Source organism: Haplochromis burtoni, unplaced genomic scaffold (assembly GCF_018398535.1).
Source record: "Haplochromis burtoni strain Fernald_Lab_line unplaced genomic scaffold, NCSU_Asbu1 Contig_3, whole genome shotgun sequence".
NCBI lineage: Eukaryota > Metazoa > Chordata > Actinopteri > Cichliformes > Cichlidae > Haplochromis > Haplochromis burtoni.
This window is the reverse complement of record NW_024582364.1, coordinates 4,538,489-4,557,638: the sequence shown is the minus strand read 5'-3', so window position 1 is coordinate 4,557,638 and position 19,150 is coordinate 4,538,489. Positions and strand designations below refer to the sequence as shown.

The window sequence follows — 19,150 nt, the reverse complement described above, 5'->3', positions numbered from 1 at the left end:
CCCTGATATGACATGCAAGGCTGTTCCTGTAACGAAAGCTGTTTTGTCTCTTCGTGCTTTCTGGCCCCCAGAGCTTCATCTCACTGCCCTAATGTGTGACTTCACCACTAAGACAATTATCTGAGTCACTCTGAGGAAAAATCTTATGACCAAAGACCTCCACCAAAGACTGATTTAGACTTGCTTTGACCCACACAGAGAGACAATCATCTATTTGCTTCTCAAGGTTTCAGATCGTGACCTCCTAGGGAGTTGTTTTATTACATTTAGATCTCATTCAGCTTGACTTTAACTCTATGTCTACATATGTGTGTAACAGAACCCTGTATATCCTCTAGTACCCCTTTCACCGATGTGTTTTTGTCTTTTAGGCAATTTTAGTATTAGATATGTTTCCCTTTTATGCTAATACTTCTCTAAAGGACTTCTCTTTGAAGCTCTAATAATGTCTTTTAGATAAACTAAGCAGTTAGTTTTAGATTTGTGACTCTACACTCAGTCAAAATCCTCAAACTTTGCAGCATGAACTTTCTGGGTGACATCTGATAACTAGAGTAATTTGAATTCATTTGAAGTTACTTGTCCAATTTTTCTCCAATTTGCAAAGCAGATTCCTCCCTTACTATATTTATAACTGGCTTCTAGGTTGAGATCTGGTGACTGAAGGCTATAACACACAGTATTCTCACTCATGTTTGCTTCTATTAGTTTATCCTTTCAAAAATGTCTTTAATCATTTCGTTGCATCTGCTTGGCCCTCCATTCTACTGATCGGCTAAGATGCCATATTACAATAAATGACGTGCTTTAGGTGTGTAGTTAAACACAGCAAATGTGACGTCAACATGAGTTTGAAGTTCCTGATTTCCCTTATCAGGAGGCTTTTTACACCCTGTATTGCCAAGAGGCAAGCGGGGCAGATAGAAACGTCAACGCCTGTGGTAATGCCCATCCTGAAGATAAAGTCAAAGCAGGGGCAGAGCCTTAGCTTTGTTTCCCATGTCTGGAGATCGTCAGAGAAGCACAAGGGAAAGTGATGAGTTGTTTCCAGGTGTGAGCTCGTGGGGCGTGTCACATTTTATTGAGGCAGCACACAGCAAACATGTGGTATTGTTTTTAATGATCATTTACAGGAAAGAGCATTTGTGGTTGCGACACAGCACAACAGATGATGATGATGAGAGAGATCAGTGCAGGCTGTCGCAAATGCTCAGCTTACATCTGTTTTGTTTGTTTTTTTCTGTGCTCGCCAGAACAATCAGAAAACATTATCAAAGTGAACCACCACAGATCAAGTCTGATTTGATAGAAATATTCAAGAATGTCAACGACGCAGCTACATAGCTCTTTATTTCCTGACGTTTAACATGTATTTGTTATCTGTTACTGCATTTCCAACCAATTGGGGTTTTTTTTAATCTAACTTTATTGAATAGTTTTATCTTTGATTTTATCTTCTTTTATATTGCTTGACATCAACCTCCCTTCCTTAGAGATATAAAAGTGTTTGCCTTTTTAAAATTTCAGATCTTTACAAAAGCAACCAAAATGTGTGCATACACGCTTCAAATTTAGATATATATTTTTTTTCTATTAAAAGCTCAGCAGTGATAGAAGAGCGGATCACAATTCCATTACAGCGGTGACATCTAGTGGTGCTTTTGCATTTTCACGTAGCACAGACCTAGTTGAGTGCAGTAGCTGCATTAAATCCTTAAAATCCTTTAAATCCTTGTTGTATTTGTTACATCTTATGTAGACACTTTAGTGTAAGAATTAGCATTAACAGCTTCATGTTACACCAGGAAAATATTTGTGGAAAATTGAGTGAAGTAATGAAAATGTGATTAGTTCAGATATTTTTCTATGGCATGATGTTAGCGTGGCTGTGTTTTGTCAAACAGGGGGAGGCCGATGATGCAGAGCAATGACAAGACTCACTTGTCAGACACGACTCCCTTCTAAGGGTGCTTTTCTAAATGTCATCACCATCAGAGTGAGGTCACCATGGGCACACAGAGGTGCCCTGATGTCCTTCTGCTCGCTCCGAGGGAAAACCTGACTAGATGGGCTGCAGGGAATGAAGTAGAGCTGTGAAAGATGGAGAAAAGAAACTGAACACAAGCTCATTTACGTTTTGTTAGTGAGCCGGTTATTATAAGAAGACATGTTGATCGTGTGACTAGTATATGTAGAAATAACAACATGTTTGCACTCAAATCTTTAAGGAGCTATTTCCACTTCCTGGTAAGTCTTCTACAAAGTATATTCAGGTGCCATAAGCTTAGCAGGCATCACATTTTTCTCATGTATTTAACATTCACTGGCTTGGCCTCAGTACCAGTGCTGACAGCTACTGACTCAGTCCATAGCTGCTCCAAATTCCAGATTTCCACCTCTGCGGTTGCCTAAAACCCACTGACTGTACAGTGCATTTCTCATTTTTATTTAGTGTTTGGTTTTATTTATTTATTAGCAAACAATTTATCTTTATGGTAATAGTAGATGAGTTATTTAAAGCAGCAACAACAACAGTAGGATCCGCAACATTTATCTGACAGTTTGCCATCGTTTTGCTTTAAGAACTGCTTTAATTCTTCAAGGCATAGATTCAATAAGGTGCTGCAATCATACCTCAGAGATGTTCTATATTGATGTGATGACATCACACAGTTGCTGCAGATTGTTGGCTGTACATCCATGACATGAATTTCATTTTCCACCACTTCCCAGAGGTGCTTTATTGGACTGACATCTGGAGACTGTGGAGGTCATTTGAGGCTGTGGTGTTTAAACTGTGTTCACTTTGTACTAAGGGGCTTAAAGTTTGCCAAGAAAATATCCTCCAGACCATTGCACCACCACCACCAGCCTGAACCCTTGATACAAGGCTGGATTTATCTGTGTTGTCTTGGTGTTTATGCCAACTGTGTTTAAGAAAAATCCCAGTAGATCACCAGTTTCAGAAATACTGAAACCAGACAGCCTGGCAACAACAACGACATCAGTAAGATCACCTTTCTTCACCATTTTGATGCTAGGTTTGATCTTCAGCAGGTCAACTTGTCCGTGTCTACATGCACACAGTTGCTTGCAAAGTTGCATTAATGAGTGGTTGAACATAACAAAGTGACTAGTGAATACATACTGTAGACTAATGCTGCTACTATTATGACTAATGATACATAATAACAACATGATAATAGTAATAATCTGATTTTGATTAATGTCCAAGGAAATAGCAATTTTCAGTTACTGTGGTGAAATATATCCTCTGCTCTTGTTTAAGATTTTTACTTAACATGAGAAAGTTCTCCTGTAGTACATGTGTTGTAAGCAAGTACATGCGGTACTTAAAATAAAATTTTAAAAAAACCCTACTTCTTCTGTGGCGTCATTCCTGTTTTAACTTTGTTATTAAATTTTATATTTCAGCGTATTACTAAAATGAATACATCTGAGCAGCATGTTTACATTAAAGGATATCTTGGAGACAGGTCAGTATAACATGTAAAAATGACCTTACTTTATTTTGTTTAGTAATTTTCAATTTGCTTTTATTTAACCTTTATTTTAACCATGAAAAACCATTCAAGTCATTTAAAGCTGCCTTACATTCATCAAGTGAGACTCGCTCCTTTAGTTTTAGATGATTCCAGGAGGAAGGCGCTGCAAATCTTAAGGCTGTTTTTCCAAATTCATTGTAGCAGATAGAAGGAATAACTCTTGGGTATATAAGACAATAAATTCCCACACTTATTGAATATAAGTCTGTAATTAAGATGGGAACAAACCAAGAATAGCCTTCTAAATAGGAATAAACCAGTGCTTGAGTCTATGACGCGACAATGCAGACAATCCAACCTAACGTGCAGTGGTGAGTAAGAGCTTTAAAGTTTGTACTGAATCTTAGTGCTCCGTGATAATGGTATTGCAGTTGATGTTGTAAAGTTAGATTTATTTGAAAAGATGTGATTACCCTTTGCTTGACTTGCAATGTACAACGATGTCAACTAGATGGCGGTAACATCTAGTCTTCGACCCCATTAAAGGTGTTTTTTTCGTTCTGCGCTGGCCTTCAGCCTTCTGCGCCTTCGGTTTGCCAGCAACGTGAGGAAATTTGAAAATAATGGCAGGCAAAGCTGAGTGGCCACTGTGTAGCCAATTAACGAGTCACTGAACCGGCCAGGGAACGGCAAAATGAACGCACCGGGTATACTTATTTTGCAGCAGACCAAGTATGACGGTGTGGAGACCGTAAGAAAGTGTGCAAGACGCACATGGAACAGCTGCATTTGTGCAGTAAAGCAAATAAAATCTTCACTTTGTGCAAGCGTATTTTCTGTACAGGGTAGCCACAGCTATCAAACAATCCATGGCTGGGTATGTGTTGATGCTGCTGCAGCTGAAGCTGCCGTACATTAATCCAGTTTTTTAATTTTTCCTGTTGTTGAACAAATCCCCCCCAAATTCCAAAAAAAAGCAATAATAATGCATGTGGATGTTTACTGAAACTGAACTCACTACTCTCGTAGTTACGATCATCTTCATAGCAACGACAGGTGCTAACTAAAACACTGAAGTGACTGAACTTAACTAAAACTTGAAGTAGTGAATTTGTTCCCCCCCTCTGTATCGCGTCACCAGCCTCTGATATTGCACAACAGGCAGCTTTTTCCTTTCTTCCTTTTTTAACTCCAACGACAAGCATCACTGCCTGTAGATAAAAGACCGGTCCACCTCATATCAGCTATCAACAGCCACTTGACACTGAGAAGGGAAAAACCGACAGTCAGCTTTTTAGAGTCAGTGTTGCGGCCAATTTTATCGGATATTTTCGTTGGAATGGCAATCTGACAGCTCATCATACAGATAGTAATATCCTTAAGTGTGTAGCATTAGAAGTGGATGAGGTAATACCTTTTGAGAATAAAAGAAAATGTTGCTAATCAGTGGCTTTTAAACGCCAAGGTGCGCCTAATTTATCGGCTGATAAAATAGAAATAGAAAATAAATAAATAATAAAATTAGAGCATCGTTTTCACATTTTACAATTTCAGAAACTATATGCTGCTGACAGAAATCCTGAGGTTTTATATATTTTTCAGATTTTAAACTATATAAAAAGATATTAGCTGTTTATTTGTAGGGAATTTCAATAAAAATTTGTTTTTGCTATTATTATTTTTTTTTTTATGGCCAGATTTATTAAATTAAGCCAACCCTTCAGCTTGTTAGAAGCACTTCCAAACCTCTAATTTTACATTCATGACAAAGGGGCGCACATAAAGGACTGGAGAGGCTTAATTATGGTCTGAAGCAATTCACACATATTTATTTCTGCATTTTAGAAGCTTCAAGCCAGGGAGTGAAATCCGGACAGGTTGTTATAGCTACGCAATCCACAGGGGTTCCGATGTCTATTTAAAAACCTTCAGACCCTCCCTCTCTCCTTTAAACAACATTATATATCACACACACGCTGCATGCTAATGCCGAGCAATTCTCAGTGAGCACTAAAACACATCTTAAAATTAGCTCATTCTGGTGTTTGAGTTCAAGCTGCCTGACAAGGCAACAGAGGGAACATATCATCAGAATTCCCCCTTTGGCAATACCTGCTGATTGGGTCCTAAAAAAAAAAAAAAAAAAAAAAAAAAAAGCAAGCGGCTTTTAACTTTTAATATTTGGCTCTGAGAGTTCTGCCACGAGCACTCGCGAAAGAGAGAGTTGCCTCTGATTTTTCTTCTTTCTTTTTTTTTCTTTTGGAGAAGAGAAATAAAAAATTGCCAGTGCAGCTTCGTTTTCGTCTTTTGTTTTTCTTTTTTTTTTCTTAGCACTTCGGTTAAAATCCGTACGCGGATGAGTGCGCATGTAGGCATTCTGCTTGAGATGTTTTACGAAACTTTAAGGATGATATACCTTGGATGTTTCCTGTTGCTCTGTGGGCTTACGCATGTCATGGCAAGCTATCCTATCTGGTGGTAAGTTTAATTTTCATTATTTCCCGGACAAGAAGTGACACATTAAAACACATGCGGGGATTGTGGATGACCTGTAATTTTGAGTTGTTATAGTTGTGACTGCTTGTCTGTCAGCTGCAGAGCTTTAGCGTGTGGTGACGGTGATCTTTTAACGTTACTTTTTATAATATTATAAGACATGCACAGTGTGACTTTCTAATCGGGTCATTAAAATGACATTTAGTAACCCATGGAAACCGAAAGTATACAGGCGAAAGGATGGGCTGAATTGTAAACGCAAGAGATGAATGAAACGTGCAACTTTGCAAATCGGGAGCAATTTTGATCTCCAGAATGCAGCAGGTGCAAACTTTATGTGCTTGGAAGCGTGTGTCTATGTGTGCTCGTGCGTCCAGTGTGCGTGTGTGTGTGTGTGTGTGTGTGCGCGCGCGCGTGGTGATGTTGTCATTGTATGTTGCCATGTGTTGTCATTTTTGCACTTACCTCCCGACTTCATGTTTTCAGTCTTTCTGCCATGTAAATGCCAAAAAGAACCAAATGCGTGACGCTGACATTAATGAAGCAGAGCAGAGCTGCGTTAAAATTACGACAGTGTAATTAGTTTTAAAAAAAACTACAGGATTATTGTATTTTGGTATATTGTGCTGCTTTGTAATATTTCAGCTTCATCCATCAGTCTTAGCTGTTATCAAAGCACTATATATATATATATATATATATATATCTGCCTGATTTCTAATAAATCATTCAATATTTGGAGGACGCTTAATCTACTTTTCTTAATGGGTCCCCTGGTGGTAAGACTGATGAGAAACTAATTACATGCTCAGCTGGAAGGAAATCCTGATATAAAAGTGGGCCCTCTGGATGGAGCGATGGGGGGGGGGGCTGCACAAACTACATTTTTATAATTTTTTTTATTTTTCAGTGTAATTGAATGTTTGGTTTACGTTATTTATTTGATGCCAGTGCAAGATAAAGTTTTGCATTTTTTTTCTTGGTACTTTGGCAAACACAGCCAGGGAAAACCTTGAAATTCACCCTTCATAAGAATTTTCTTTCTTCTTTTTTTGTGGAGCTTGTTATGAATGACACAATGGAAGAACAGTTTTCCATTCTGTCATAGCTGAAACCCTGCAGCCAGCCCAGAGCTAACTTCTGTGTTGATTGTTTGATTTTGGAGGGTGCCAGTGATTGAAGGGTCTAACAACAGGGGTAAACATAATGGAAGCAAATTTTGCTGCATCACTCCCGCCTATACAAATAATGTCTAAGTGCAAAAGTAACTCATGAAATCACTTATCAGTTCTTCCATTCCTGACACAATGCTGAACTTTTTTTTAACTTGAAAGATTACTTGAGTGATTTTTCTGTCTCATGGCAACTCATCCCAAGTCAAATAATGTGGTTCCTTTGGGATTGCACTTAGTATGCCTGCATTGTCTTTCCGTTTGCTAACAGCATGCCAGCCATCTATGATCTAGACCTTCTGTGAAAAGCAGCTTACGATGTTTTGCTGACAGAAGCTTGCCTTCAAGCAGCCATGGGAGCTGCATCACTCTCAACCCCTGCACCGCAGTCGTTCTTGGGGATACGGCTCTGCACTAAGACAGGTTCATGTCTGTCTATTCTCGACCTGCCATGACATAGCCTGGCTGCACCCGCCACCCCACCACCTTCTTCACTGGTCCACCCCACCTTGGAAGATAAATACCTGGAGGTGAAAGCTTGCCGCACATTCCTTTTCCCAAACATATTCTCTTGATGTCAAAGTCGGCTCCAAGGCCTCAGGGCCCACAAGTAAAGTGGTAATTCTAAGGCACCCTGCTTGGGCTTGCTGAAATATGCATTAAACCTGTACTGGATAAACTTAGATGAGTGGGGGAAACTTTGTACTGAGGCAAAAAGTCATATACATCGTATATATTTTGCTTAAGCATTTATCTGTAACAGTTATCACTAAGGTGCTCCTTTGAAAACCATAGCCTTAAGAGCATGAGTGAATCCTGTGTTTCCTCATTAGTTGTACTAAACATCACATGTGCAACATCTCTGCAAAGCAGGAGAAAATCAGTGGATTTTTTTTTTTTAGAAAGAATTAAAGAGATTAAAGTTGCCAAGACTCAATAAATACCTAAAATCTAAATAATACAGCAGGTATTTTCAAATAGTTGTTGGAATTAGTATCCAACAACACAGTCTTTTGTGCAATAACTTCTTAAAAAATCATAAATCATCCATGGTGAAACATGCCCCGCCGCCTCTCACAGGCCATTTCCTAACACAGAAAAGAGGTGGCAGGGATTACTCAGCCCCAGTGAGACAGGCATGGAGACTCTTGAGCCAAGCAGCCTAAGCACACTGACTCACATTGAGCTTGTGGGGTACAGTTCAAGACAGTGACAGGGCAGAAATACCTCTGCTGACCCTCATTGGTGTGAGTACAAGGACCTTTAAAGTTGCTGGTTTTCCCAAGATGATATTGCCACTGACCTTCATGATTACCTGCTGTTGAGATGCACACTTGCCAAAAAAATTTGAATGCAGGTTCAAGAAGAGACAGAGAAAGAGCTACAACTGACAACTCCCTTCATATCCATTTAAAAAAAGAGAGCTCTGCTCCTAACCTGAACATCTGTACCAGTTCTCTTTGGCTGATGAACTTTCACCAGTAAAAAAGGGGTCAATTGTAGTAGGAAACTGCCTTGTGTATTGTTGTTTGTAGCAGACAAAAGGCAGATAAATGCGATATGTTCTGAAGAGGTTTTTAGCATGCCATTGCTCACTTACTGGCTGTCTCATTTATGATGAATTAGGCTGGTGTAGTCTGTAGAAATTAGGCAAGAAATTCTGTTGAAACCAATGTGACTCATTGCTTTGATGTTTTCTTGGGAGAAATAACAGGAGTAACTCATTGGGTCAGTTCATGGCTCAGGAGCACCTTTGACACCTGGCAGACATCCTTAATAATTACAGAGAGCTGAAAATCAACCTTTGAATGTAAAACCTAATTGAGGTATTAAAGGTTGGTACGATGAAAGCCATCAGAAACCGTCAACATGTGGGGTCATTTGACTGTGAGGCTCTTTCTTTTCTTCAGGTTAAAAAAAAACCCTGCCTGAGGGCCAAAGTCAGGAATTTGGTAATCTTGTTTTGATCAGCGATTAGTCCTTGAACAGCAGTGAACAGGTCAGCAGATAGTGAGCTAACTGCAAAGCAAAACACTGCACACCTGCTCTTAAGCTGCATTTATAGAGAATCTACATTAACCATTATGACTCCAGCATCGCCCAGGGGATGACAAACTGAACACTCCTTCCAGCGTTCAGTCCTTAATAGACAGTTGATGTAAATTAAGGGCTTGTCTTGATTGCCAGCAAGCTACTTTGTAGCTACTCCAAAAGATATTTGCCAAAGATAACAGGAACTGTGCTATTCAGTAATTTGGCTGTTCTGTGCCATTATGAAAGAGTCAAAGTGCTGATTTGATAATTTACCATAGAAGGCAATTACTGCAGGCCAGTTATTCATGCATTAAAAGAAAAAAAATGTCATTTTCATCCATCTGTTTTCCATCCATGCTTCTATCCAGCTTATCCCGGCCAATTTATTAATTTTTATTGATATATATATAATCAAATGTATTTAAATGGAGAGTTCAGAATCCAAATTCAAACCTGTTAACTGCTTTTATATTGGTAGAAGAGAAGAATTAGAAGCCGGAAGTAAATATTTGATTTGCTTTGGAAATCTGTTTTTTAAGTCATTGAGGGGCAGAGCTTTGCTGTTTTTAGGCTAAAGACAAATCGAATCAGCCTCCAACACTTTTTGCACTGCTTGATTAGAATCCTAAGAAAACTATATAAAATTTTAAACAAAATGGCATAAATCAGTATGCCTTTTGTGCAATGCGGAAATTCCAAAACATGGCCATGCAAGCACCCTGCAGCGTCTTTTTAAGTCCTTCTTAAAAATGGGTCATTCATAAAATGGATATCCAATATCTGTGATTACTACCTGCTAAAAGTCTTAATTGAGAGGACACAGAAAATAAAGACAAAGAGAAAGCAATACAGGCACAAAGAGAGCAAGAGAGAGAGAGAGAGAGATGTAATCAGTGAACCAAGTTTGCACTTGTTGTATCCCAGAATACCTTCCTCAAAAGAAAAAAGGAGGGGAGGTTCAGCGTTACTCTTAATACACTCTCTGAAGTTTCAGCGTAGGGTTTGCACTCTTATTACCCTAAGCTGAAGGCCTGTTAAGTGTGCGGACAGTTAATAACAAGGTGCAGTTTTCCAAGTTGTCAGCTTAAGGTCTATGAAGACCTCTGGATGCATAACGGACTTTCATCTTAAACAGAAACACTGCCTGCTTCTGAAACTGCAGGGCTGCAATTTCAATACACACAAAGGCCAGGTGCCTGCAGAGAGGGTAGTTGAAGGGATAAAGAATGGATGTCTAATGGTAGCATCTGATACAGAAAAATAAACACACACAATCAAACGTACTCAGACGTAAAATTACACTGCACCAGGAGGGAAATTAGTCCCCCACTTGAGTGGTGTTATATCAGTAGATAAAGATGCAGACAGATAAGATATAATTATCCAAATGCACTGACAACACGACTTCCTTTCTGCTTGTAGGTCACTAGCAGTCGGCCACCAGTACTCATCACTGGGCACTCAACCTATCCTTTGTGGCAGCATACCAGGCCTGGTGCCCAAGCAGCTGCGTTTCTGCCGGAACTATGTGGAAATCATGCCGAGTGTGGCTGAGGGGGTGAAGATTGGCATCCAGGAGTGTCAGCACCAGTTCAGAGGCCGACGCTGGAACTGCACCACGATCAATGACAGTCTGGCCATTTTTGGTCCAGTGTTAGATAAAGGTAATGTTACAAAGCACACAGAGTTTTCTTTCCTGCTACTTTTCTGTCAAAAAATAACAATTTGTAGAGTCCTTAAGTCTATAAAGATATTTTCTTGAAGAAATGCCACTTATCAGTAAAAAGTAGGCAACACTTTTTGCAGAAAGAAAAACAAACTATGCCTTTCTTTGACAGGAAAAGATGACTAGAGTAAAGTAGTATTATTAGCTTATGATGACTCCACTGTCTTTGAATATGTATTTGAGAATGTCTTAATCTCTGCAAAGTTCTTGGAAGTATTTAGCTCTTTAAACCGACTGAAAAAAAAGAGCAATAAAAGTGACTTATCATGTCTCTCTCCTGATTAACTCTCCCATTAACAATTCTATATTCCCTTTGTCTTATATTTGCATTAGAAGAGCTGCACTCCCAGCATGCATCATTCATTATGCTGATTCAAATCCTTGTTTAAATAGACTTTAGACTGAACAAGTCTCGGGGGTCTGCGTGCATGCAACGATGTACATGACTAGCCTAAGTCGAGTGAGTTCTGTCTTGTTGGAGTTTTCTTTAGGAGGGGATCCCCTGTGATTGCTGGTATTTTCTTCTGATGTACTTTACCCAAGAGATGAACTGAACTGAAGCATAGAGGTTTTCCAAAATACATTTTAGCTTATGCAGTGATAATTTTCAGGCATGTGTCTAATCATGAGCTCAGGCAAGAGAAATCCCCATTGCCCAGAAAACTAGCCATAAAACCAAGAAAGAAAGAAAGATGATATATGTGTATATTTAATAGTTAATGCAGTTGATCATAATAAAAATTTTAAAGAGTGAAATATTTCTTAGTAATTAATGAGGGGCTAGTGCAATATTTAGTGTGCAGACATAAGTGTGATCTTTTTACTTTATTCCATCTCCCAGCAGGAAAGCAAATGAGACTGTTTCCCAAAACATCAGATTCACACTTTGATTGGATAGATGAATTCTTCTTCCTGATTTCTGAAATGAGTTAAAATCAAGAATCCATGCAGGCCCCAGTGGCTGAGGGTCGTGATCCAAACTCGTCATCTAGTTTATGGAAGACTGATGTAAACACAAGGGGGCCGGGGGTCACGTAGGGCAATTGCTTTTAATAAACTCTTGAGCCAGTTGATAGAAGAGGCTGGAGTTGAAGTAGGTGGCTAACGATAGGGGTTCTCAATCCCACTGCTATTGTGGTGCAAAATGCCACCACGTCTTTCCCTCTGCATCCCCTCCCAGCCCTAAATTGCAGGGGTGCTGACTGGAAAGAGAAGGCGGCTACTGGGCTCTAGTAAATCATTTTGATTGGATTAAGGTCACTCAGGCCCTTAATAATGTGAGAGGTCAAAGTGGCTGGATTAAGTGCCTTTGTCAAAGGCTGAGGAGAGTAGCTCAGGGGCTCACAGGCCTTTGATAGGACTTAGTAGGAGAGAGCTTCCATTTCATTGGATTTGATTGATGCTAGTGTTTGTCCATGCAACCAGGCCATTGTCCTCACTGGTGTCAGTTTGTCTGAAATTCAGATTCTTGTTAGTCAGTTTCCTCCTTCCTTTTTGTTGCCAGATTTGAAAGGAAGAGTAGGCACCTTTATTTGCTACAGAAGCTTAGTTACTGTCAGTTCAGTGCATCACTGCCCGTGTCCACTTCAACTCCACTGAGAACATTAGAAGTTTGTTTTAAAGAAGTGGATTAAGAGGGACTAAAGGAGTAAAGCCTTTACAAAAAAGAAGGCAATGTAGTAAACGGAGTTGAACTACAACTAAAAAATCAATTGAAATGAACAGGTTGTGCATTTTGAAGATAAGTTTAATGGGTTACATTATACTATATGCACATAAAAATGCTCTTACTCAATGTGAGCATACATTAGTTGACCACACAAACACTCATCTAAGAGTATTATTACTTTAGAAAAAGCATATCTTATATCATGTTCTCTCCTTACACATGGTCTAAACCTCTTTTTTTCTCCACACCCCTGCCTCCAGGCTATGTCTGCGTCAGTGCTCATTAATTTACATTAACTAAAGTGTCAAAACATGCACCACTGGAATCTGCCTGTGATGAAAGATAATAGAAAGCTGCACAGGTGTTCCTCAGTCTGCAGAGCCGATCCCAGAGCTATTTCGGCATTCTTGGTATTTACAGAAAACCTGAATGCTATATGGGTATAATCAGTCTCCCGTTTATGACTCATGTGATGGGATTAGGTTTCTTTGCTATAAAAAGTGGACAGTCACAGTTTCACAAGTCTTAACACCCGTACAGGAAGTCAATGCACCGTCATTTTTCTTTTTGAAGATAATGAAGTTCACTGGAAATTCCTATTATGTAATTTGTTAGCGATACTGAAAAGTTTGACACTATTGTAGCTCTAGCTTGTCTTCATTCACTGTGGGCACGTTTGCACTGGGCAGGATGCTTTGTTTGCCAGGAAATACAGATACCTAAATTGATCTAAATTATTAAGTTCCATCTAAACTAACCAGGAAAAGGCCAGGGGATGTGGGTTGTGACCTATGACCTGAGGATGAGAAAGAGTAACTATTTAGGATGAGCCAAAAGGTCCCTGCATTTCATGAGACGTATGTCTCTCCATGCTGGGGGAGGGAAGCTGGCTCACCAGTATATCATTAACTCTGTGCAAGAAAGAAAGAAGGGATGTGGTAAATGGAGTTGATGGGGGGACCTTAGCCCCACTCCCCGCTGGGCACTGCTCAGAGCACAATATCTTCGCAACCATGAGATTAAGCAGGAGAAAAAGTGCTTTTCCCCATTCACACGCCCTTTAGATTGTTTTATTAAACCATTTGAATAGGGATTTCCCTGTCTGCCGACAAGCAGGGTCCAGCCAATGCATAGTTCTCTGTTGCTATGACTTAACTTGGTCCCCACTAATCACTAGCCAGGGCAAATTTCATATAAAATATCTGGGGCTATTGTGGGACTAACACAGCGTGACAGTGGCAACACAATAGGGGATTCAACCCCCCAGCAGGTTGTAGGGACCGCTTGGCCTGCCAGAGTCTGGCAAAGTTTGGTGGAAAAGCATTGTCTGAGAAGAAATACCACAAATTGGTCATAAAACTAAGGAAAAGCAGTGGAGCTAATGTCACAGGTGGAGTTTCCAGGTACAGTGAATGCTGTCAGAGGTGGATTTAAATCCAAATGAAAACACGCGTTTAAAAAAATGGGTGATTGTTCTGATTAAGTTTTCATTAGTACCTTCCAGTGAGTTTTTACTGTCATGTATAAATGGGCCACACACGAACAGTGATACCATACCATCGAAACTAAATTTAGAATGTGTTGTATGTTTATAGTCAATATCAACAAAAAAGGTAATCTGATGAATCAGAAGCTTGCAGGTGGGGCAAATGGGGCAAATTTTCAGCAAAGCTCTTCAAAATTTTAGAGATATTTCCATTTTCTTGAATGCTTATTCATTTGATAACACCAGGCTTTGTGAAGATCTTGTAAAGCAGCTAGTGACAAATTGTAAACACTATATAAGAAATCTATTATTTCACACAGAAATGCCAGGATATTTTTCGTGTGCTTCAATCCTTCTCCACTGACTATTTTACCACAACATTGCACTCCACTCACATAATTCTATGACAAGTTCACAGAATATCTATGCTGATGGCTGTGCGCTTTTTTAGTAGCACAGAAGTATGTTCAAAGATATTTTCAGACACAAATGTTAGTTCCAAAATCCTTTTTCGGCATTTGAAATTAAATCTGTTTTCTAAGTCACTTCAGATTTAATGTAAGCCAAACACCTTAGATATTCACTCAAACTGAAAACACAAAGCTCATGCTCAGTCAGCTTTAGATGAAGCATGGTGATGTGTAATTAATCACTGTAGACAGTTCCTTCATGGCGCAGTCTTTGGCTACTTTGACTTTTCACGAAAATGAAACAACACCAAATAAAAAGAAACGTGTTGGATTCACAAAGTGGGATTTGAGGAAGGAGAGCATTAGTTCAAATGTATTTGAACATTAGTAACCTTGTGTGTATACAGTAGTGGTAATGAAATGGGTGGTGAGGGATGCCAGTAGACCTTTTCTCTTGCATCATTGTTTCTAATGCCCTTTAGTCCTGGAACTGGTTGGAACCTGCTGTAAGGGAGGAGCTCGTTCTCCCCTCAGCTTTATATGCCTTTACTTTTTTTCTTTTCTTTCTTTCTTTATCATTTTTTGTTCTTCAGACAGAAACGTGCACTGTTTCTATCAAACACATACTCAAACACATCTCACGCAGACAGCGCAAGATTTCAATATTGATCTTAAACCATTTCTTTTACTCTTTTTTTTTATCTTTAGTGTGTTCAGTTCATGTTTACTCCTGAAGTTTCCACTTCATCCTGTCTCTTCTCCTTCTTTGTCTTTGCTTGTGTTTTTGCAAGACCATACAAGTACATATATTCAAAGCAAACACTCCGTCTAATGATTCATGTTAAAGCAGCTGACAAGGAAAGGATAGAAGGAAAGTCTTTCCCTTTTTGGAATGGTATATCTGTTCGCTAAAGACCCATCTCCATGTTGTGTCTATGAGCTGTCCCCTCAGTGTGAGGCTGTTTCCTAACCTTTCAAAAGCTTAATTGAGTCTCTTAATTATAGGCCTGTCAGGCCCGTCTCTTCCTCTCATCTCTCTGGAAGATCCTGATCCCTCTGACTCATCAGTTAGCTATGTCAGACAGAGACGTAGAGGCCTTGTTGGCCTTATTTAGAGACAGGACGATTGATGTCTGGTTAAATTAACCCACACACTGTTGCGATATAGTAGATACAACCCAAATACAAGCAGCAGACAGGAGTAAAGGTCTACTTAGTTTGTTTGATGCTTTCTTGTTTTGTTTGGTTGAAGATGTTTGCTGCCAGCATATCTTACATATTATAAAATTTACACATTGTATATATTATATATTATGTATTAAAGCTATATCTTTCTTATTATTTTTTTATTTAAATTTAATATAAATTTAATTCTGGAAATACTCAAGAGATACATTATCCAAGTGATGCTTGTCTGTCTTTGTCTTTCCAGCCACTCGAGAGTCAGCTTTTGTTCACGCTATTGCCTCGGCGGGAGTGGCGTTTGCGGTGACCCGTGCCTGCGCCGAGGGTTCAGCCAACATCTGTGGATGTGATACACGTCACAAAGGCCCCCCTGGTGAGGGCTGGAAGTGGGGTGGCTGCAGTGAGGATTTGGAGTTTGGAAGCATGGTGTCCCGGGAGTTTGCTGATGCAAGAGAGAATCGGCCTGACGCACGCTCAGCAATGAACCGCCATAACAATGAAGCAGGGAGAATGGTTAGTTCTCTTATTCGTGTTTTTGCTGTGTCTGTGGTAGCAGTTCTTCTCCTTTTAAAAGTTATATTAACTAAACTTTATATTTTTTAATCTGTAGTCTCTCAACGACAACATGTTTCTGAAGTGTAAGTGCCATGGACTCTCTGGCAGCTGCGAGGTCAAGACATGCTGGTGGTCTCAGCCTGACTTCCGAGTTGTTGGGGACTACATGAAGGACAAGTATGACAGCGCTTCTGAGATGGTGGTTGAGAAACATAAGGAGTCCCGTGGATGGGTGGAGACCCTGAGACCCAAGTACAACTACTTCAAACCCCCTACAGAGCGCGACCTGGTTTATTATGAAAGTTCACCCAATTTCTGTGACCCCAATCCTGAGACCGGCTCCTTTGGCACTCGGGATCGCATCTGCAACCTGACGTCCCACGGCATAGACGGGTGTGACCTCTTGTGCTGCGGCAGAGGTCACAACACGAGGACTGAGAAAAGAAAGGAGAAGTGTCACTGTATTTTCCACTGGTGCTGCTATGTCAGCTGTCAAGAGTGCGTGAGGGTGTACGATGTGCACACCTGCAAATAGAGAGGTTTTCGTCTTTTCTCACCAAAACATAATGACTTCACTGGGTTGAAGAAGAAATGCAGATTCCCACCTGCAAGACCAGAGAGACTGTAAAGCTCTGTGACATGTGCGCGGACAAAGACACAACTGCCTCGTGTTTTTGTTTTGATGCTACAAAGAGTGAGTCTCTGCCTAAATTAACTGAAACAGCTGAGTAGGTGTCAAAGTCCACGAACGTCACCCTGATGGATGGATAGTTGTGATGATGGCAATAATGTTGATATCCTTACCGAGCATGAAAAAGGTGTCCTGATGTAGGAAAGGAGAACTTGACAAACACCATATTGGTGATTTTTTTCCCAGTGTAGTTACTTTTAATCAAGAATAGTCCAGCACTACCAATGCTTTCAAATCTGCAAGGCAAAAGAAAAAAAACCATTAAAAAAGGCATTTCGTTGAAAGTGAACGTTTCCTTCAATGTGTAATCATCGCTTGTTTTTGCAGTGAAAAGTAACAAGAGTTGTGAGCAGGTCACATGATCAGACACTCAACAGCATGTTTTCTCCTCCTCGACATGACTACTTTATTTGCGTATTTTTGAACACTAACACGATCATTGTGTGCGTGAGTGTTTCTTTTACAAAGTGTTATATGTTACTGATGTTTGGGTAAGAATGCACTTGCACCTGAGTGAATGTAGTTGTTTGCTGTGATGTGTTTACATTCTCAATCTCTTAAGCTAACCAGTTAATATCTGCTTTAAACCACTAATTTTATTCGCGAGTAGAAAGGAAGCCACATCCAACAAGCGTCGGCAAAACGAGAATATAGTACGCAGTCTGCACATTTCCTGAAAGGCCAGAGAACACCTGGATCAAAAAAACCATCAAGAGTTATGACCAAAGACCAGAAAAGAGCCTCCCCATCCACCGCATGAGGCTGTGATAGTCAGTACCATTGATGAATATGAAGCATGTTCTCCTTATTCTTAACAGTATTAGTGATGTGCCACGTGACTCGGTGTGGGGAAAGCTGTTATTTATTAAAGGTGTATTCCCATATACACATATAATATAATATTTAATCAAATAGAAGCATACTCCCTGGTAAACACAGCACAAATGGTAATTTAAAAAAGCAAAAAAAGAAAGCAGACAAAGCTGTATTTTATAAGCTCTCAATATTGCAGTGTAATTTGCAGTAATGTGATGACCAAAACGTGTGTATGCGATCATCCTCAGCCGTGGCTTTTTGTTCCCAAACTAAACAACAAGCAGCATCACTGAAACTATCAATACTTCCTTTGTTTTAATGCTGCTACGATAATATGTGTACGTGTTTAGGTCCTTACACACAGTTTGTCCTCGTCTGTCTGTTTAATATGTGTATTCTTTGGCATGTATTGATTCTTTCTGTGAAAGAAATCTATTATAAGTAGTTTGGGTTAAAAAAAAAAGTGAAGTTTTACTAATTTTTGCATACAGTTTAACCAAATAGACCAGAATAGAGTTTAATATGTTATTTTAGTCATCTGTTACCTTGTAGTCATGCTAAAACACCAGGGCAAAGATGAAACACGTTGTGCTCTCTTAATTTGAGAAGAAATACAAAATAAAAATTCTTTTTTTACTTACGTGGAAAATATAAAACTACTGAAAGCTGAGACAGAAAGTTACATAAAGTTTATGAAAAGTGCGTTTCACTGATCGCCTCCACTGTGGAGGAGTGTGTAGAGTTTCTCATTAATGTTTACAGCTAATGTAATGCTACGTCTCAGGCGTGCGCGTTTAATTCAAAAATGCCCACCCAGGATTCGATAACGTCACGACTGAAAATATCAATAAACAGCCATAACCAGTTTCACATTTTAGATCATTTTTAGCAAACTACGCAGCAACCAGCATTCATACTAAAAGAGCTGTTCCAGTACACTTTTTCTGTGAGTGATCGCCTGTATGGATAATTTGGTTCATTCTAATTTGTTTTTGTTAAGTCTTTAAATCCAAAGTTTTGTACAAACTAGTTCTGTGTTTTTATGAATTTCTAAAAGCCGATGTTTTTTTATAATTATTTATTTTATGCTATGTACATATTAGTAATTAAAAGTATATATTTGCGGAAATACATGTTTTGAAATGGTGTTGTGTGACTTGTAACTTGTAGCCTTTTTACCTCATCTCTGTTGTTCCACTGACTGGATACAGGTGTTTGTCCTACTGCCTGTAGTAGATTTCTAAACGTTAACTCTGTAACACCAAAATAAAAAAAAATATTTTAAAAAAGAAAAAAAAAGAGACAATGTTTCTTTTTCTGTGGTTGAAGATTTTTATTACAGTTTTTCTCAGTCGCTTTGGTGCGTTCCTCAGAACACCATTAACATTTGCACAGCAGTTAGTG

General features: G+C 39.4%; 1 protein-coding gene across 1 annotated transcript; it reads left to right on the top strand.

The window, feature by feature from the left end:
- Positions 1 to 5,508: 5,508 nt before the first annotated feature.
- On the top strand, positions 5,509 to 19,003 carry wnt3a (wingless-type MMTV integration site family, member 3A). Its single transcript, XM_005912574.3, has 4 exons — positions 5,509 to 5,984; positions 10,631 to 10,872; positions 15,932 to 16,197; positions 16,295 to 19,003. The coding sequence occupies exons 1-4, from the start codon at positions 5,863 to 5,865 to the stop codon at positions 16,772 to 16,774; spliced, it is 1,110 nt and encodes a 369-aa protein (XP_005912636.1). The 5' UTR covers positions 5,509 to 5,862; the 3' UTR covers positions 16,775 to 19,003.
- Positions 19,004 to 19,150: the final 147 nt, after the last annotated feature.

Bases quoted from the DNA above. Each gene is read 5' to 3' on its own strand.
- wnt3a (XM_005912574.3), top strand. From the start codon at position 5,863: ATGAGTGCGCATGTAGGCATTCTGCTTGAGATGTTTTACGAAACTTTA. The intron at 10,873-15,931 runs GTAATGTTACAA...TTGTCTTTCCAG, and splicing joins TGGTCCAGTGTTAGATAAAG to CCACTCGAGAGTCAGCTTTT. The intron at 16,198-16,294 runs GTTAGTTCTCTT...TTTAATCTGTAG, and splicing joins ACAATGAAGCAGGGAGAATG to TCTCTCAACGACAACATGTT.